This window comes from Heliangelus exortis, chromosome 1 (assembly GCF_036169615.1).
Source record: "Heliangelus exortis chromosome 1, bHelExo1.hap1, whole genome shotgun sequence".
Taxonomy (NCBI): domain Eukaryota; kingdom Metazoa; phylum Chordata; class Aves; order Apodiformes; family Trochilidae; genus Heliangelus; species Heliangelus exortis.
The window spans coordinates 28,021,790-28,043,477 of NC_092422.1; the positions used below are offsets into that span (position 1 = coordinate 28,021,790).

The 21,688-nt window shown below is 38.1% G+C and overlaps 2 protein-coding genes across 3 annotated transcripts in view; one reads left to right on the plus strand and one right to left on the minus strand.

The window, feature by feature from the left end:
• RB1 (RB transcriptional corepressor 1) overlaps nucleotides 1-21,688 on the minus strand; it is a 76,562-nt gene that overhangs the window by 29,393 nt on the left and 25,481 nt on the right. For both annotated transcript variants that reach the window (XM_071739274.1, XM_071739282.1), the window contains exons 12-17: nucleotides 19,380-19,467; nucleotides 18,634-18,750; nucleotides 17,883-17,939; nucleotides 17,763-17,794; nucleotides 17,609-17,685; nucleotides 17,131-17,333 (exon numbers count right to left, since the gene is read on the minus strand). In XM_071739274.1, the coding sequence (XP_071595375.1) occupies nucleotides 17,131-17,333; nucleotides 17,609-17,685; nucleotides 17,763-17,794; nucleotides 17,883-17,939; nucleotides 18,634-18,750; nucleotides 19,380-19,467 (574 nt within the window). The remainder of the gene's footprint in view (nucleotides 1-17,130; nucleotides 17,334-17,608; nucleotides 17,686-17,762; nucleotides 17,795-17,882; nucleotides 17,940-18,633; nucleotides 18,751-19,379; nucleotides 19,468-21,688) is intronic.
• On the plus strand, nucleotides 1,506-4,548 carry LPAR6 (lysophosphatidic acid receptor 6). The gene is given in 2 exon segments (XM_071739261.1): nucleotides 1,506-3,067; nucleotides 3,070-4,548. Coding segments are annotated over 2 exon segments (915 nt in total). The 5' UTR covers nucleotides 1,506-2,190; the 3' UTR covers nucleotides 3,108-4,548.

Here is a 21,688-nt window from a genome sequence, read left to right on the forward strand (position 1 = left end):
AAAATGTAACCACATGTGATGACTCCTTTTGTGAGGAAAGTCAGGTAAGGCAACTTGATGCTAAGGTACAATTTAGGATGGACACACGAGACTCTCCCAGCTCACATTTTCATTTCTTGCTGTCTTAGAAGTGGAAAATGCACTACACTTTACAGTCAAGTTTGAATTTCAAAGTTAAGTGCTTAAGTATGAATTTCAAAAATAGTCAAAAAGGTTTCTTGTGTCAATAGTCTACTGAAATGAAATCGCTTAATTTCACCTCAAAAATCAAGGAGAAAGAATTTCACAGAAGAAAGCTATCAAGAAAACTTAAAATAAAATTATAAAGACCCATTTTTGCATGCTCCTGAATTTTGTCTGGCATACTTTACACTAAGAAACTATGCCAAAACACTGTGAAGTGCTATTATTTACTCTCCTTTTCAGCAGACTAGAAAGGTTTTGCCCAGAGCCTTGCTTAGGTACAACTGATTAAAATCTAGTTCAAAAGAACCATGCCACCCAGCCAGATATGAAGAGATTTGTTATTCTAAGACTTAAAAATAGACTGGTTTTTATGCCAGAAGTAAGTCTATCCAAGCTGTTGTTAAATAGATGAGTCTGTCTAAACTGAGATTTATCTCATATCTGTCCCTAAAGGCATTAAGAGCTGTTTTTATATTTACTTAACAATTTAATTAGCTACAACATGTTTTCGTTTCATTAATCAGTGACTAATGGGAGTATTTTGTGCATGTGCAATAACAGGCCCCCTTTAAATTATAAGAAACAATTGCATAGTGCAGTATTTCTTTTGCTCTACTAATTCTGTGTTTACATATTGAAAAAATATTTTCTACAGCCCAATTTTTTAAAAAAATGTAAGGTGTCATTTTTTGTAAAAAGAATCATCTTTCTGACTACAAAAAGAGCTTGGGATGTTCTTTTTAGTACGGAATGAGTTTAAAAATTCTCCTCTCACTGCACCACATCTCAGTCCTGGCAATATCCAGGAACAACTCACAATCTTTCATGTTGGCAGTCTTTATCCCTCTTTCTTTCAGTAATTATTTAGTGAAATTACTTCATTACCTATCGATGTCACTTTGCCTTTCCTGCACCTTGTACTGGTGCATTGAGAGAATCAAGATAGCTTTAGCAGATTTCTGGTGAGTAACGTGTTACCTAGAGATGCCTATCAAAAAAACCTAACCTTAGTTCAATCCTACACAAATTACAAAATCCCACAATTGCTATCACCTCCAAAAAGAAAAATGGGTTTTTTTAAGGCATAAAAGCCTTGAGGCTTTTGGAGTCCAGCCAGGTTGCCAGAGGACCCTTTGGAGCAGTACAGAAAGAGTTAACAGGAGGCTGCAGCAGCACTCTGCTGGTGACCATTTGCACGCCTGCAAGGTACAGTCCCAGCAGACACATTATCAGATTAGGGGAAGGCAAACAAACTGAATTGAAACCATTCTTCAGCGAGTCCGACCTCTTCTTCCTGTGATGTCATGCTACAAATTGCCCCAGCTCTTTTCCCTCCTCTCCAGAAGGAGCCGGGCTGGCGAGAGGCTGTTGTCGGGGTTAGGCGGGACGTGAGGGCTGTGTTCTGCAGGAACAAACACGCTCTGGAATTTCATTTCTGCCCTCACAAGCAGCTTGCTTCCCGCCCCGTGGGGCGAGCGAGCCAGGAAGCACACGGAGGAGCCGAAAGCAAGCTGGTTTTACAGACAGAAGGCTGAAGGAAAAAATGCAAGCGCCAACACTTTGTGGCGTCCAGGAAATCGTTTTCTAAAGCCTACACACCCGGTAAATTTGGCTGGACAAGACCTCATCATCATGAGCCGCAGCCACCAATAAGGGAAAAATTTCTGCAAAGGCTTCATCAAATTGAGGGGAAAATGGAACTAAGCGAGCTTCATGGGGACCTCATCTGCCACAGATGATACGGGGTTTTTTTGACTTTTGAAGACTGCCTGTGTGATTACAAATAGCTCTTGGAAGAGAAGAGTGACCACCTGGTGATTACTGCTGGAGATGTGTTCCCTTGCTACAGAGATAGTGTGTCTCCCCTGAAGCTTTCCAGTGCCACAGATTCACCAAAGCACACAGTTCAAATACAACTGCAAGTTCTTCTGGAATTTCGAAAAAGTTGCAATAGAAATACCAGAGAGACCTCCAAATCACAGGAGTTTTAAATATACCATTATAATGGTAAGCTCTAATTGTTCCACTGAAGACTCCTTTAAGTATACTTTATATGGCTGTATCTTTAGTATGGTGTTTGTTCTTGGCCTCATAGCAAACTGTGTTGCTGTCTACATTTTTACTTGCACCTTAAAAGTGCGAAATGAGACTACAACTTACATGCTTAATTTAGCAATATCAGATCTGCTTTTTGTGTTTACATTACCCTTCAGGATTTATTACTTTGTAACAAGAAACTGGCCATTTGGAGACATTCTTTGCAAGATTTCTGTCACCCTCTTTTATACAAATATGTATGGGAGCATTTTCTTTCTGACTTGCATAAGCGTAGATCGCTTTTTAGCAATCGTTCACCCCTTTCGATCCAAGACTCTGAGAACAAAAAGGAATGCAAAAATTGTCTGTGTTGCAGTATGGATAACTGTGTTAGCAGGCAGCACACCAGCAAGTTTTTTTCAGTCTACAAACCGCCGTAATAACACGGAACAAAGAATGTGTTTTGAAAACTTTTCAGAGAACACATGGAAAACCTACCTATCCCGGATTGTTATCTTCATTGAAATAGTTGGGTTTTTTATTCCACTCATCTTGAACGTGACCTGCTCTACTATGGTCTTACGGACTTTGAATAAACCGCTTACGTTAAGTCGGAATAAGTTAAGCAAGAAAAAGGTACTCAAAATGATTTTTGTCCACTTGTTGATATTCTGCTTCTGCTTTGTGCCTTATAATGTTACTTTAATCCTTTACTCCCTTATGAGAACACAGACCTGGGTTAACTGCTCAGTGGTAACTGCAGTCAGGACCATGTACCCGATCACGCTGTGCATCGCGGTTTCAAACTGCTGTTTCGACCCCATAGTCTATTACTTTACATCAGACACAATTCAAAACTCAATAAAAAAGAACCGGTCCACTAGAACCCAGAACATCAGATTCTCTGAAAGGCCAGTTTCAGAAAACTTCATTCAACACAGCCTACAGACCATAAAAATGAAAATATTTGACAATGACTCTACAATATAAACTGTACTAAAAGACTACGGGGACTAAACTGGAATTAGAAGCCTGCACATTTCTTCAGCTGTGGAAATATATTCTAATATGTAAATGTCATGCTTCCTTCACATCATAAAAGTTTATGATACAACTGTAAAAGTGTTAAGCGTAATAGTACACAGAAAAAGCATTTTAAGAATTTAAGTCTAATGTCTGTTCTGACAGGCTGTACGTTAGAAATGAACTTTTGGGTTCAGATTAGGTTATCGAAGTCCAAAGACTGCCTGTCAAGTCAAACACAAATGAAAAAGTAGGTGGGTTTTTTGGTTGTTTTTTTTCTTTTTTCTGAATTTAAAACAATTGCTCATTTTTAGTAATTATATCAGATTCTAAGTTACTGAGGACAGAATTGAAACTACCTGGTTTACACTGCAGGATCCAGTTGCTGAGGAAAACAAGACCATATTGATCATGCTATTTCAGCTACTGTACCTGCTCAGGAGTGTCCTCTCTCTATCTTACCCCTCCCTCCTGTCTTTCCCCCTGCACCTTCCTCCTTAGAGACTTCCCTTCTTATGCTCATTTGAGGCTTTGATTAACAGGCTACAAGAACTTCAGTTCTCCTGGGTTTATCTGATATAATACGTGCTCTCTCCACAAGTCTGACCCCCATAAAGTAATTAAATTCTCTGGTAGTTTAGGGCATCTGGAAACAACTCAGACAAACTGGTTTTTCTTCTCACCTCTGTCTCAGATGTCTGTGTAATTATAAGAAAATAACCTCTGATGACTGAAGTTACTGCTTTAGGTACAGTACCACTTTATTAAACTCTTCTGTGAGAAGTCCTTCAACTCAACATGACTTTTGAGCAAAATAACATTCTCTAAATAAGGTAATTCCATCTCAAAGTAGTAGTTTCTTAGAAAAACATGACCTTTGCTAACTAGAAATGAACATGTGCAACAACCAAAGTATTTCTTCTAGGAAACTATTTAGTGACCCATAACGTAATTCAAGACAGTGATTTTTGGAGTGAAACTTCCTCTCAATCTTTGTGTTCTAGAAATATTTTTAACAGAAGCATTAAAAATTGGAAATGCTATTTTGCAACAAACTTTATGAAGTATAAAAATAAATTAATTGGGGTTAAGTGCTGGCAAAATTAATCAAGACATTCTGAAAAGTCAAAGCCATGTAAAAGGAGAAATCTACATATACTACTGTTACAAACAGGAACATGTAGACAAAAGTGCTTTGAAACATCCTGCTACATATGTTTCCCAGCTCTTAGAACACTGTGTACATTTTTCTCAAAATTAATTTAACATCGTTGTAAAATTAAATAAATATTGAAAAGGTAATAGTAAGTAGTAATTGTTGGTTTTTCCTCCCCAAAAAACAATGGCATCGAGAATAAGAACTGAGTTTAAATGAATCTGCACTTGAGATTTGGAGCAGTTAGTTGCAATACAGATACAGCACTGAGGCATTTTTACTTCAGGGCAGTTTACAGAAGTGTGAATTGATGTGGAAGAAAACTTACATTGAGTTGTCAGAGCATATGATATGTTACTGGATTGAGTCTGCTTCTCTTTGCAAAGCTTTTGTGTAATTGCTATAAATCAACTGCACGTTGCCTACTACTACTGGAAAACTGAGTTACTCAAGCACTACTAGAAATGAATGCTGACTGAATTCTAAATTTAACAGCATTTTAAATCTTTATCCACACAACTTATAAAAGGAAAATTCAATCAGTATGAACTAAAGCTACAAAGGTAGCATAGAGATAAATGTTTGCATAATATCTGAAAATAGGCAGTTACCTCAGCTGGGATACCTATACTCTTCTGATTCATATCTGACTTCAGAAAAACGAACAAAACCCCTGGCATGAGTAGAAATTCTGTACATTTTCCATATTCCACTGACAAATCCAAAGTCACCGACAAATCTAAAGTTCAAAAGCCAGAAAGATATGTATCTCTAGTGTCTCAATGCATCTCTCTTTAAAGAGCCTGTTTAGTATTAAGACCCTCTCAAAAGAGGTTGAGACTAAAGCCCTTGATGTGACTGCTGGGCTCTGTTTCTAAATTACTATTCTCCCCGAGCTTGGCAAAGCTGTTACTTGGTTTAGTGACAACTTGTTCAGCAGTACTTCTTCTGCATTACAACAGCCAGCACCCTGGAGCCTAATCCTGTTAAAGAGAAGCTGCTCTGTCTGAGATTACGAAACTGCAGGAAAAAAAAATAATTAAAAATCACCAACTTTCAAGGCAGACCAAGCTGATTAACTCACATGCATGGCTACTCTCCTTTAAACCAAACTCTCTCCCTGGTGCATGAGCTCAAAGAGTCTGGGGAAGCAGAGTACACCTTTCAGCAGAGTTGCTCTTTCTGCCTTGCACTCATTTTCCAGGGCAGTAAATTCTGCTTTTTGCAATAGCATAGTACAACACAGTGCAATAACTTTTTGACCAGTTAACAGCTTGACATCTTCAAACTGTTTGATGAAGCTTTACATCTTATTACACTCTTTACATGGGGAAAAAAAATTAAAGCAGCATTTGTAACATAGGGAATCTGATCATCACTTGAGAAATTCCTGATCTAACTGATTCAGAAGAGGAGGAGTGAACCTTTATCTCCCACAAGCTGATATCAAGCCAAGCCACAAGGACTATCAGGACTGGATGGTGTTTTCTCCACCTTTTCCAGTTCTGCAACAAGATTATCCTGGAGAGCTGTGTATGGAGCAATGTTCTCACTGGTACATTCCTGAACAGCCTCACTCCTTCCCACTGCTCCTGCTTTGATGCAAACTCTTCTGTCTCTCTGGTAAGAACTTATGCCAAAATTTAAATCTAGATGAGGAAGTCATGTCTAGGTATCTCAATTTTAAAAAGGCATATGTTGTCAGACCTCCTGAGCATCTGAGTGTGTTGCATCCAGCACTTCCTCATAGTACATTATTTTTACTCATATGCCAAGGGAATAAGTTCAGGTTTAGGATCAAAACTTCCAAATTTGTTCTTTGTAGTTGGTTTCTTCATCTGAAGAGTGGAGATACTGTGCACTTTCCTTTTAAAGTGCATAAAAAGAATTTCACAAAAAGAAAAACAGTGAAAATTTAGTTGATTCCAAGTTGATTTTTAAATCTAAACCAAGATAGGCAGCCAATGTTAACTAGATAAACCAGCAGTTTCAAAAGACAAGGAAAGAGAAACTCTCTCAATACCTCTCATATACCTCAACATACCATTAGTTTAAATGCAAACAATTTCCAATACCACTCTTTTTCAAAATTTTTTAAAATTTTAATTTCTGGCTTTCTTAGGAACAGAATACAAGTCAAACCTTGTTGCACTCAGTATATACAACTGAAATTTAAAGAAATGCCAATAACAAGTCAAGCACATCTCTGTGTTTTTCATCTAAAGGTGCTTTAAAAAAATGTCATAGATGACACTACAGGCAGGTAAGAAATCCTTAACTGGAATCAACCTCCAAACTTACTGCTTAAGAATGTAAACTCAGTCACAGAAATGTAAAGACTGGAAAAGAGCTTGCAGGATCAGGCAGATGGTAAGAATGGCTGTACTGGATCAGACCCCAAACATTCAGCTTTTCTGCAATCCTGCCTCCAACAGTGGCCCAAAGTAGATGCCTGAGGAAAAGATGACATAAAAAGCATACAAGGCTTTCTCTTGTCCAATTTCTGTCCAACTTCTTAAGTTATATCTCAGGACTTTCTATGTCAGACGCGTTTGTAGGTTTAGCAACATCAAAATTTTCTCAAGTGAGCTGTCTTGTCTCCCTCTGAAGTCATGGAAACGTTTTATCATCCAGAGCATTCTACAGGAAAAAGCTGATCTTCTGTGTCTGCATGCAGGGGGAACAAACCTAAAAAACCTCCTTTTGTTTCAAATCCACCAGTTTCATTACTGTCTCTCCATTTCTTTTGGAAGAGACAAGGTGCACTTGATTGCCATTCAGTCTTTCTGTATCACTCCTAATAATAGGGTCTTCTGTCACCTCTTGCAAATAAAGTGATCTTCATTTGTAATTTCAACCATTGCCAAAGATGGGATTTTCAGAATTACATAAAAAACTCAGGTAAAATTACCTATCAAGGCTCACTTTGAGACTTACAATTTGAAAATCCCCCTTGTGCATAGTATCCTCTAGCATTATGCACTCTTACAAGTTATTGTCTAAGAGTTTTATCAATGAAGAGCATTTTTTACATGCTTTTCCTGCAGTAAATGTAATATAAGCTTCTTACACCTAGGCAGACCTGTAAATCCTGAAAAGTTCCCTTTTTTGCTAGACTATTATAATTTATACCTCAGGGTTCCTGGCATTTGAGCATCACTGACAAAATGAAAGAGGATATGCATCAAAAGCTAAGGGTAAAATGTAAATCAGAATAATTCTAGATCTAGAAGTTGTAAATGCCTGGGTTGCATTTGTTATCCAGTTATCAAATTGCTGAAAAAAAACTTTATAAATACAACTGACAATCACTGAATCAGGACATTTTCAGAATGTACTCAATGGAGCTCATTTAAGATTAATGCAAATTAAGAAAGCCATGCTTGCAGTCCAGTAATTTCTGCAAGGAAATGGATAGAGAAGTTTGCTCCAGTCCTCTAATTCTGCTTTGACACTGAAGACTTTCACATTTATCACCTCTGCCTCCATTCCTGGTTCCTGGTACACAACTCTTTATAAAGCAAGCCCTATTTTTCCCATATGAAAACAGAACTTCTCATAAAATTAAAACAAAAAGAACCCTGCACACATCATCAGGTCTTCTATAAAACTTACCATTTTCTTGGAAAACTAACAATTCCAGAACTAAGAGTTTATATCGGAAATTACTACTTTTTCTTATTTAACAAGCAGTTTGTCCAATCTAATTAATAACAAAACTATAAGCTGTCCTGCACTTAGGAGTCTGTAGTTTAAACATGAGAATTTAACCACAACCAACAACAAAGGAAGGTCTATAACAAAGCATTACTATTTTTCTATGAAGATATAAAAGAATACTTTTACACACACACACACACACACACACACACACACACACACACACACACACACACACACAAACACTGCTATAAGATTTGCCCAAATCCACCTTTCTCAAAAGGTGAGATGCTACCCTTAAGAAAAAAACTTCTTCAATATCAGTGGTACTAACAGGAAGCACCCAAAATTAATGCCATGACATGAAAGCAAGTGAGGCTATGTTAACTCTTCTGCTTTTCAGATGAATTTTGCAAAAATTACTGCTTTATGAAAGGAAGTCAATTGTACACATTCAAGTCTCCATTCAAGTTTCAAGTCTTAACTCTTCTGCAAAATTCTCCAACATTAGATCTACTAAGGATCTACTAATTTTTGGAAGTTTGTCCTTGAAAGCACTTTCTAAATGTAACTGAGTTAAAATGAATTTGCACTTTAGATTTGGAGCAAGGGTGAAAAACTGTTAAGCATATGATTTACTTCTACTAACATTAACAGACAAACATTCTACATCTAGTTTAGGTTTGTCATTGAGATAGATGGTCTCTACACTGGAGAGAGGTACCTTCCAAAAGTAAACAATCCCATTGTAAAATACTTGTTTAAGATAAATATAATGAATTGCTTTCTGGAAGTTCAACTCTGTCTCAAAACATAGAGGAAGCCTAAATATTTAAGTTACAGAAGTTTAAAACTTAGGACTCATATATCCCTCCCTACATAAGAGAAACCCTATACTTTAAAGCAGTAGATCAACGAGGGAAAAGCTGAAATCCTTAATCAAGAATGGCATCCAAATTTCACAGAATGAAAACCCCAGATAGCTGCTGCTTCTTAGGTAATCCCTTTGGCTGTGTTTGTACTTGACTCAAAATTGCATTTTAAGGGTTGGGCTGACTTGGTATACCTGCAACAGAGAAATCCATTATTACTGTGCTATTGTAACCAGAGTCTTACAACCCCAGTGAATGTTTTGTACACTCAGTGAGTGCCAAGCAAGAAGTGAACACATTGCCAACACAGACAAAAGCAGGAAACACAGGACCTCAGCTTCAAGTGTTCTGATTTCTCTTCCAGTAGCCTAGAGGATTTGCTCAGTTGGTAACACCCAAGTATAACAGCTTGAGTCATCCTCACAATAAACAGGAGTGGCAGTGAAGATTTTCAGAGTGTTGGTGCAGACAGTGAAGACTGTCATTCAGTATTTTTCCTGTTCCAATTTGCCTTCAGCAGCTAAGGCAAACAAAAGTTTCAAACCTCAAAAAGCACAGCATGATTTCTGTAAAAGAAACTCCTTTTCAGTAGTATTAAAAAGGTAAGGCAGAAACAGTCTTACATATTTTATTCATTTAAAAAGCGTGTGCATGTATATATATGCATAAACTAACAAAGTATATAAACATATTATATGTAATATTTATTTTACACTACCTGGTATATTCACAAATACCCCAAAAGCAACTATCTTAAGAGATTCCTAAGAATGCACTTTGTATGATAAAGGCAAAATCACAGAAGATTTTCCAGTCACAGCTGTGACAACTGAAGTGTCAGAGGTAATTTATGAGCTTAAAAAAAAAAAAAAGCAGATGCAGCAGAATCAGCACACTCTTTTAGTACTATCACGCCAAGCAGCAGTGGTGGCAGTGACCTCTCTCTCTCATCACACACCCTTCTGATGCAAGCAGAAATATATTTAGTATGTGCGGACAGAAAACCTCAAATAATTCTCAGTTCCTTCTTTAAGTTTAAAGCTGCACCCTAGTAATGCAACGTTTTTGAAAGGAGCATGGTGAGCCCATGAAATGGCATAGTTTGGTGACCCTTAGCACACACATTTTCCCCTGGTAAGAAAAAACTGATTAGAAATCACTGTCCATAGCAACCTCTGTGCTGAGACAGGATACTAGATGCCTAAAATATAGGAGCACAGGAGATGGGTGATGTCTGCAAGAACAATCTGATGCCTTCAGTTCCTGAGGTGCCTGGCTTCACACCAGTCAAGTTCCCCAGATGGTTCATATCCTGCCAGTGAGTGTGCTTGCAAATGTCATTCTGGATAAGCAGAGCATTTTGTGTGCCTGAGGCTGCCCCACATTCATAAATCAGGAATTCTTATGTCTAAGGAAAGAGAAAATTTAGTAGGCACGGAAGGAGTACCTCTGACATACACTGCCTTTACTAAGAGAAGTCTCCGTTGTGCAGGAACATGTAGGACTCCTGAAGCCTAGAGGAGAGACAGTAAGGGAAGGTGTGACTCACTGACCAGCAGTGAAGTCACTCGTGTTTGAACCCACGACTGTGTCTGTAGTCAGTAACACAACGAGCCACAGCTTGTCCTACGGCCTTCAGGGCAAGTGGCAAAGCACAGCTTGCACCCACACAGCTCAACTTCCTCTGCTTCTAATCCGTACCAGCAGCTGAAAACAGTCCATGAACTGCAGCATGCCCCAAATCTTGTCTAGGCATTGTCCAGAGGAGTGCTAACAGAAGCCAACGTGCCAGGGAACACGTTGCCAATGACAAAACAGCTCTGATGGCTGTGGGGCAATACTCAGGCCTGAACTACAAGGGAACCAAGCCTGGTCCCTTTGAGGCCAGCAGCACAGACACAGCCCCAATACTCGGTCATTGCCACGTGGCCTAATGGCTAACTGTGAACAAGGTTTCAGAGTCATTCTTATACAACAGTAAAAAAATTTTCCAGTAATCTACTGGAAAAATGTTGATGGCGTGACCATTCTTACTTCCTCCAATTTTAAAAGGAATGACTTAAGACACTGAAATCAAAGAAAGGACTTCAACTGAATGCAGACACCTACCTCCAGAAGAGGTGTAAGACTACAGACAGAAACCTAACAGAGAATACTACAGATGATACCTAGCATAAGAAAATACAGGATGCTCAATTCCTCCTTACAGACACCTATTTTGAAATTGTACTCTGCAATCAAGGAAACAGGCATTAAGCACCCATTTATGGTGAGCTCCACAGTAACTGTGTTCTTGTACAATCAGAACAATAGGAGGCTGTATAGTTAAGCTTGTACTGTCAGAAACATTAGGGAGTACTTGCTAACCTGTAACTTCTTACAGCTTTACCCTGACATGGATTTGCCTAATACTTTTTAAGCAAACCTTAAATATACCTATTTAACATTTTTCTACTTACAGCATGATCAAAGTAGGTCTGCTGTTATTCCAGCTCAGTGAGTTTGTCATGTTAATGCAATAAAATATATTCTTTGGGAATACAAGGCTTTCCTCAGGAAGGCATTTCTGCCACAATGAGCTGCATAATTTAAATCCAACTGAAATCTTTTGTGTGGGATGAGTTATCTTGACTATAAACATTAGCTACACAGTTGACAAATAATACTCCAAACATTGAGTGACATTAAATCAATGATTCATGATAAAACAGTATGGTAAATTTCTTTGTATAAGCTCAATTGACAAGAGAAACCACAGAGAAAAAGAAGCTGATAAAGGAGAAGCATTACAGAGCACAGTTTAGGCAATGCTCTATGGAAGGAGTTATAGACACACCAAAGTACACTTCCCAACTTCTGACCATATTTTAACCATTAAGAGCAGTAAGCTTGTAGAGCAATCTTTATCTTGCATCAGCCATTAAAACTCCAAACCTCATTAAAACTCCAAGTAACAACACCTATCAATACTAGTGTTCATTCTTCCTTTGAAAAATACAAGTACCAATTAGGATAGCAAGTGTTAAAAAACAACATGGCCGAGGAGGCTACAGCATCAACAACTGTAGTGCAATGCACTGCTTCAGTTCCCTCCCATGTAAACAAACACCAAAACCACAGTGAAGCCAGCAGACCAAATCTGACTGAACTCCCTCTACCCTGCCACACTGAGCCTTCTCATTCTACTCTGGCTGTTCTGGGGCTGTAGAAGAAAATGCATCTGCTGCCACTCATCCCTGTGAACACTGAAAGCTATCATGTACCTTTTAAAACTGCAGTCCTGTGAAGAATAACCCTTGGACTTTTACTCTCATGTGGATGAGTTAACAAGTTCACAACAGAACATCTTAGTGGAGAGATAAGCAGGGAAGAGTGGCCATGATTCCTTCTCTAGCCCACCATACTGGGCTGACATGAATTATCTTATCTTTGGCCAAGGCTGTGGCTGGTCTGCAACTTCAGTGAAAAAGAACAAGACCCCTTCACTACCCCAGTACTGGGAAGCTGAGGCTCAAAGGAGCAGAAGGGCTTCGCATATCCCATCTCTGGCCCAGCAAAGGCTGGCTTACAGAAAAAGTATTTTGTAGTGTTGGCCAAACTAGTTTAAGTATGCAAAATGTGATGATTTAGTACATGTGTAGGCTCCACATTCTTCATCTACTGCTTATGTGAAAAAAGATGCATGAAGTCTATTCTCTAAGTAGCAATGTGAAAGAAAGCTAATACTTTGTTTACTCCTCCCTGTTCACAGCTTCTGAGCAGAGTGCAACCTGAGAGGCAGGAAAATGCAAAAAAGAAAAAAAAAAAGCCACAAAAAAAAAAAAAAAAAAAAAAACAAAAAACAAAAACCCCCCAAAAAAACCAAGACAAAAAAAGCCAAAAAACCCAACAAACCCCAACAAAAATTAAAAAAACACACCCCCCCCCAAAAAAAACCCAACCAAAAAACATATCAAAAACCACTCTACATCATGCTACTGCCAAAACCAAATTAATTTCAGGTATTACAAATGCTTCACTCTCAAAGCAGTCTGTGAAAACTGATAGACTTTGCATTCAATTTGCTTGTGCTGAAAACCTGCTCTTGTTTCCTCCTAATACAGTGCAGCAAGCAGCAACATGTAAGTCAAATATGTGACATGGCAGCTGACAAGGCTTTGTCTACGGGAAGTTCAGAGATTCTGGAATTTGTTCACAAAACCTTCATCTGAGATATTCAAAACAATTACTTTTTTTGGCTGGTCACAAGAGATCAATTTGGCAACATTATGGAAAAGGCTGAGCATGAACTCCCTGTCTGGCAGGTGACAAAGTACTCCTTCCACAGGAAACAGATTTTAACTATGCCAGGGTTTAAATCACATTTACATAAATATGATAGAAATGAAGCAAAGGCTATAGGAACCTTTATTTTTTAGTCTAAGGTAACTTCAGTTCCCTTTATTTAAAGATACAAAATTAAAGTAGTGCCCAAAATACTCTAGTGGGATGAAGCACGAATGTTCTACAGTAAAGAATACTGTATGGTATATTTCTATTTTGCCAGTAAAAATTATGCAGATCAACATATTCTAAACTGATCTCCACATAATCTTCATCTGAAAACATAACTTCACTAGTAAATAATATTTGAGTGGATACATAGGGCTTCTCCCTTTAGGGAGATCTGAAGATTTACTGAAGATCTTCAATAAAGATCTAAGGAAAAGGAAGTACTTGCCACATGATTAAGTCAGTATGGGCACTTGCCCCTTTTCAAAATTAAGAATTATTAAGAAGAACCTTTGATTTTTTTCCTTTATTTTGTCTATGCTTTTTTTTTTTGTTGTTAAAAGAAAGCATGGCCTAGAAAGGTTTAATCTTCCTATAGTACAAATGACTACATCAGCTAGCTATGCAGAACCAATAAACATATTCACAAAGAATAGAAGAAGAAGTGATATATTATCTTCAGATAAGAGCAAGAAACAGAATCCTTCACATTCATTTGATACAGCTTCCAAAGTCAGATAAAAGTCAGAGGTACTTAAGATTTTTCTCTTCACAGCAATTATGCACGGCATTTTTACTCACAAAAGCTCTTTGAAAGGTAAAACTACAATAAATTCAATCTATTCCATATCCAGTTCTCAGTCACTTTAAATCTCATATTGAAGTCCTGCTTCCTAAAGCAGTCAGAAGAAAGAGTAAAAATTGGATAAATACAGACCCGACTTTCCAAAGAGCAGACAAGCCTTTTAACGAACCTACCTGTGGAGGAAGGTAATAACTAAAAAATACACAGCAAATAACTGGGGAAATTTGAGTTGCATTATGCAAATATCAGTAAATAAATTTTTCAAATGTTTCCATTCTTATTTTACAAAACTTTTTTTTTTTTTTTGCATAAGTTTTAATTATTCCATGCTTTTTTTCATCTTTCTTCATTTTAACACTTTCAAAAAAAAAAAAAAAAAAAAAAAAAGACACTATATCTAATAATACTAGGAAACTTCAGGATTCCATCTTTTTTCTGTGTTATTAGGTAATTAAAAAATTGCCTGAAATTAAAATCAACCCAAAGCAATCACATATGGTGAGAATCTTTGCAACTATGCAGAAGTCATCTGGATTTTCTCTCCTTTATTGAGTGTTTGGAAGTAAGCAACATTTACTGGTATGAACACTTTGCTGCCTACCCTTCTTGAGCAAATTTCTAATTAAACAGACACCTGATAAACCTTGTACACCACTACATGCAAATAATATCTAGGTAAATGAGGAGATCAATATCCATGTAATGAACTGCAGAAGAATACAGTAAACCACTTTTGTCCACTACCTGAACCTTTCTGGGACTCCTGACTTAAACAACCTTGCAAGTCAGCTACAGAAACATTCCCTCCTGTTTCTAGTAAGTTAAACTTTTCAGACTAAACCATCCAATATTTATTTAGATGTGAAGCACAGGTGAATTTTCCACAAGGGAGGACTCATGGCTTTGTTTCTGTGTGCTGCCTTACAATGTACCAGCCTCAGGCCTTTCAGTGCGGTGGCCCAGGGACTCACCACAGCATTTTAACCCAGCTACCATTTTGCTGTTTCTCATCTCCTGAGCCACCATTATGCAGTCTGGGGCTTACAGCTCACAGCCTTTTCCTTACGGGCAATGGAGGACAGTGCAAAGTCACAGGGTGCCTCCACACAGGCTCCAACTGCTCCAGGCTTCCCTCAGCTTTTGAGGGAACCCTGCTGTGCCCTCTAGTGCCAACCCCAGCAGGAAGAGACTGCAGACAGCCCTGCACTTGGGGAGGGGTCCAGGTGGGACATGAAGCACAAGTACACGAAGTAGAAGGGCCCTTGGATATGCATACTGCACATTTCTATTTAACTCCTCCAAAGTACTCTATTCCACATCTTACTGGCACTAGGTGATCACTGGTGGTCCCTTTCAATTGAACTGGTCTGTTCTACTAATCCTATATAAGCCATTCCAAAACAGCACCAAACATAAACCTCTGGCAACTCAAAAAAGATACTTTCAGTATACTAAAATACATTCAAACACTTGGAAAACTTGAAATAATCCTGTGCTTGTTGTTGTACTTTTGAAAACACAATGCTTTAGATTCTCCAATCTGAAAGCCCAAGTCTAAATCAATTATCTGCATGTAATGCTTGAATTACTGTGAAGAAAGTGGCAAACATGGCTTATTGATGATCAGTAAGCTGACTTCAAAGTGGTTTGCAGTAGCAGAAGCTACCTTTTAGAGAGTCAAACCTGGATATCTGTACCTATGCCTTCTGTTTTCTGAATTTTACAATTCTCAAATAAGCACTCCTTATATGCCTGCAAGCATATACTTAAAATACTGGTTGCCTCTTGAAATACTGCCTCATTTACCCTGTTTCTGTAGGCTCTGGGAAAAGGCTCTCAGCCTCAAGTGCTTTCAAGGCAGCCTAAACTCAAAGGACATCAAAACCACAAAGAAATTCATACAGCAATGGAGAGACCATGAGCATTTCCCAGGACGCAAAACAAACTTGTAAAGGCATTACAGAGGAAGAAATTTGCACTCTGGTACAGCAGCTAGAGTACTGCACCATAAATTCATTACCAATGTTGTGGTAATAAGCAGAAAGCTAGATACACAAGTCTTGACAACTTCAGTGGAAATGTCACCTTCATAACCACTGATGTTCAGGGAGCTGCCAGGGTCGTGCCCATTCACTTTGTCAGCAAGGGAAATCAAGTGGCAACGGCTGGTTGGCACAAGGTGGTCCACCAGATTCAGTGTAAAGCATGGCAACTGCTTCCATACACCTCTGAGGCCAGAATGCTGCTTCTGAGCTAGAAACCTAAACACAAGATGGAGCCCTCGCTGCTCAGGCACAGCGTTCCTCAGTTCCAGGAATATAACCCCACAGCCTGGTCAAGTACCACCTGTCCTATAAAACTGTTGACTTCTCACTCTAAAGTCATACACAAACCAAAATCAGATTACTCTGAAAACTTGCTTTACAGTTAAATTATCCCATTATCCATGGCATACTGTGTTTTTTAAACTCAACAGATCTATGAGAAATGGGATGGATTCTTAAACCATCACTTTATGCTTCTCTGATCAGAATTAACTGTCTCTACTATCTTCTGTTTTGTGGCATTAACAGCATATTTTGGGTTTATAATTAACATACAATACAAAGAAACACTTGATTTACTGAGATCTAGCCTAAAAAAAAACAACCCAGCCACTAAAAATACCAAAGTGACTGAAACTCAAAGGACAATGCAAATCTGTATTTTAAGTACTATTAACAAACATATCAGATGCACAGAACTATGGCCATAATGCCAAGTGGGAATAGCAAATGGATAAAAATAAACTTACAAATAAAAGCACAGAATGTATTGCCTTGTCTTTGGCACCAAAATGCTGTTTACGGATATTACCCTTAAGATTCATGCCAGACTAGTTAAGATGATGTCAGCTTACAATCACATAAATCTGCAAAGCTATGTCAACTTCCTCCCCTCATATACACCTTTTTTTCAAAACCTGAAGACATGCCACAACTAATCTTGTTTTGCTCTTGTATTTTACTAGAAATAAGTCACAGCAAGACCACAGCTTATTTAACAGAGCTGTGTGTGATATCCTTTTTCCAGGTACGCATGCTAGAGACTGAGGAATATTACTTTAAAATATTACTTACAGATTGCCAAGCAAGAGACTCCATAATTTGATGTTCACAGCGTTCCAGATGCTTTCTCATTTCCCATGTTAGGCTTGGTTCTGCTTTAATAAAGCTTTCAATCACCTTCCAGAAGTCAAAAGCTTTTAAATCAAATACATTGAGAATCCACGGGAAAGACAAATTTGTTTCAGCACTGGTACCATCACTTTGTGAAGCATTTCCTGCAGGGAAGATGGACTAATATTATCAACAGTACTACATCCTTCCCCTTCCGATGCTTTTCCCTTTTTTAATCCCTATTTTCCCCAACACTGGGCACTTTAAAGATTCAGATGAACAAGGTGCTGGGCCATCTTGTCTAGACTGTGCTTTTGCAAAGAAAAGTTGAACCAGATGATGCTTGCTATTCCTTCCAACCTGGTATTCTATGACTATGATACTGAAATAATTGCTGGTTTAGGCAATTATGCTATTTAGGACTTAGGATTCAACTTACTGACATATGTAGCCATGACAACCTCAATAGCACACGCCAGAAGAGATGTGTGGAAGATGTTACGATTCAGAAGTTTGCTACAGAGAAAGAAAGTTATTAGTACTTGTTCAAAACTAAAATAACAAGAGTTCAGTAACAAATTAGGGGCACATACCTGAAATTCTGCACTGAGAGGCGCTCTTCCTCCTGAAATATATCCATCAAATCAATTTGTGAATATTCTTAGTATTTGTAAAAGGCAATACCAGCATGAAGGTACCAGAACTGAACTTACCGACTTGAGCAAAGACTCCATTACTCTGTAATACAGACGTACTGCAAGCTTGTATCTCTGTTAAAAAAGAAGAAATCCAAGAATACTACAAGATGTTTTAAGAGACTACAAAAGGCAAACTCAAGTTTTAGCAACTCAGAATATTTGGATTTTTTGGAAGAGCCGCTATAAAGAAATCGTTATCCCCCATGGATTCTCTCTCAATGGAGAGGCATCAAATGTTTCTCAGGTATGTGACTACCCCAGCCACATGAAGACTGATTAATCAAGTATTTATGTCGATTCACAGCTAAAAGAATAAAAAATGCTGCTAGCAGACATGAGACTGTCAAGTACAAACTTGGTTGGATTTGATCTCCAAAATCCTTGTTGAAAGCACAGCTCACCTACAGATTTTACAAGGAAGTGAGTCATCTTCCACAGTTTTAGGCTAAATTACTTAATGAATGCAAAGTTATGTTTCACTAAATGTATTTTACCCAACAGTTTTCCCATTCTTCATTAAAGTATTTCTAACATATTTCTATCCATCTCCTTTTGTATGGAGAATGATTTGGAATATTATCTTTACAGAGCTTCAGGAAAAAAATGTCCAGTCCTCAAGATGGAAACAATATTGTTACTTTTTACTATTATTAAACTGCACTGAAGGAGGACAGTCAAGTCCTCCAAGAAGGAGACAAGTCAGGTTTCACATTAGGTAGTACCAACAGAGTTCAAAAAAATAATAGTCAGCCAAAATGCTAGATACCTGTGAGCCAATTTCAGCACATCCCAGTCCAACTGCTTCAGCAAATTTATTTTTGAAGATGTGGCCAAGACTTTCCACCCTTTTCAGAATACTGTCCTTAGGGTTTACTGTGCAGTTCTAATCAAGTACAGGAAGGAGCACAGAGGAAGGAAAGGCAAAGGAAAAACATTTTACTTTAAAAACATTTTAATGATTTAATCACATTGGACCTGCTTCACTTAGCAATATCTATCAGCTCCCCAGCATAAATATAAATTGAGTATTTCAAGAACATAGAATAATTGTCTAGATTTCAGCTACTTCCATTAATTACAACTTCACATCTCACATGCAAACAGCTACAATTAACCCAAGTAATATGTGAGCAGTTTCAATGTTGGTGTCTTTCATGGCAGAAATATGTTTAAGTTGTTCAACATGGATACAAGAGATCCTCTGTAAGCACATCCTCCTCTTGTCTCCCTTTTAAATCCATCTCTTTCCATCTGATACATAAATAAGTAAACCTTAATATTTACTGCAGTAACAAAAAGGTTGAAGAAGTTACAAAGTTTCAGTACACACCGGTTTGATAGAAGTGCTTTCTAAAATTATTACATTTAAACCACCTCAATTTAAACTTGCTTCTTCAAAAATGGTTGTTAATACAGGATTTTCAAAAACATATGTGGCAGATCTGCATATGTACATTTTGCTAGAGTGGTAATTCCAACAATCTTTCACAAATCCACCTTCTCATCACTTACATTGAAATATACGTTGAGAGTATCTGATGGTTTATCAGTTGCCGAGTTTAAAATCATAATCAACTGCTGAATGTTATTCATCGCAGCTCTGGAAAAATACAATAAAATGTGTAATAAATATTAAGGCTGACTTGGCAGTTTCACGAAAATGAACAGCAATTCTGCACACAGACAAAAAGATACTATTTTAGTTCTCAACTCAGTTAATAAGCAACCTGCTGGAAAAAAACCTGTTATATGGTGTCAATCACTGAATTCTAATAACCTAATTCATTGAATCATCTAATTATGGGAATTATTACAGCCAACATGTAAACAATGAAAATAACATAAATCAAGTAAAAAAAAACCTAACGAGCACCTCTGAAAGCAGTAAAATGGTAGAACTGCAATCCTTGCATGTGAAAAAATTTATTAAAATAAAGCAACTCCCTAACAAAAAAACTCTTTGATGGACAGAATTAATACAAAAAACAGGTGAAGACAGCTTTTATGTTTCAAGTCACCTGCTCACAAGTGTAGTAAGATGTATTCAAATATGGCAGTCACAAGATAATACAGCCTTTTTAACATCCATGCTTTGAAAAAAACAGATTTTTCAGGGGCAGAGCTGTCAACATTCCTACTGGCATCAAAATACAGAGTCTTCTCCCTCCCTGGAAGTCACATTGAAATATAAATCCTTACTCTACCTCCCATCCACTTTATTTCCAATAAAAAACTTATAATTTCTGTAATCCATATTCTACCTTCTGTATCTGTAAACTAGGCTAGAAAGATCTTAAAGATAAAATTCTCATAACTTTTCAAGTACTGTGGCTTGGAAAATGATGTGGACATGAAAAGAAATCTTTCATGTTACCAAGAAATACAAAAAAAAAATTCTTTATTGTCTAGATAAAGAGTAGATGATAAATATTAATATTTTATTAACTGATACATACTTAAGTATTGAAGTATGCCTCCATATACTTTCCTACTGACATTTCTGAACAGAGTAAAAAAACAAACACACCAATATCAAAACCATTTGTATCCCTACTTAATTCTATGATTAATGCCTAGAATTTTCTTGCCAATAACAAAACCAAACCCACAAACAGAATCATTGATTTATATCCAATGTCTTCATACAGAAAACTACTAGAGCTAACACAAGTACCTACAGTATTTCAAATGAGCTGTAATAGTAATACAAACATGCATAAGTACTTATGTGGCCTGGCTTTTTTTAAAACATATTTCAAGTTGTGTATTAAGTAACAGCATGAAGTTTCTACTGGTATTAGAAATGCCAGAATCATAGAGTGGTTTGGGTTGGAAGGGACCTTGAAGATCATGTAGTTCCAACCCCCTGCATGGGCAGGGACACCTCCCACTAGACCAGCTCAAGACTCCATCCAGCAGGAAGAGGGCAGCCACAACTTCTTTGGGCAACCTGTTCCAGTATCTCACCACCCTCAAATTAAAGAATTTTTTCCTGATGTCTAACCTAAAACTCCCCTCTTCAAGTTTGAAACCATTGCCCCTTGTCCTTTCACTACACACCCATGTAAAAAGCCCTACCCCAGATTTCTTGTAGGCTCCCTGGAAGTTTGCTCTAAGGTCACCTCAAAGCCTCCTCTTCTCCAGGCTGAACAACCCCAACTTCTTCAGCTTGTCTTCACAGGAGAGGTGCTCCAGCCCTCTTACCATGTTTGTGGCCCTCCTCTAGAATGGCTCCAACAGCTCCATGTCCTTCTCATACTGGGCACTCCAGAACTGGACACAGTACTCCAGGTGGGGTCTCACAAGAGCAGAGCAGAGGGGGACAATCACCTCCCTGGACTGGCTACGATTCTTTTGATGCAGCCCAGTACCCCATTGGCTTTCTGGGCTGCAAGCCCACATATTGACAGAGCTCATATTAAGTTTCTGGTCCACCACAACTCCCAAGTCCTTCTTAAAGCTGTCTAATCTTTTCTCCTCCCAACCTGTATTTGTGCATAGAATTGCCTCAACCCAGGTGCAGAACCTTGCATGTGGCCTTGCTGAACTTCATACAGTTTGCACAGCTCCACTTCTCAAGCCTGTCAAGGTCCCTCTGGATGCCATCCCTTCCCTCTACAATGTTGACTTCACCACACACTTGGGTGTTGTCAGCAAACTTTCTGTGGGTGCATTCAATTCCACTGTCCGTGTCTCTGACAAAGATGCTAAACAGCACTGATCCAAGTACCAATCCTTGAGGAACACCACTCATCACACATCTCCATTTGGACACTGAGACACTGATCACAACTCTTTGGGTGCAACCATTCAGCCAGTTC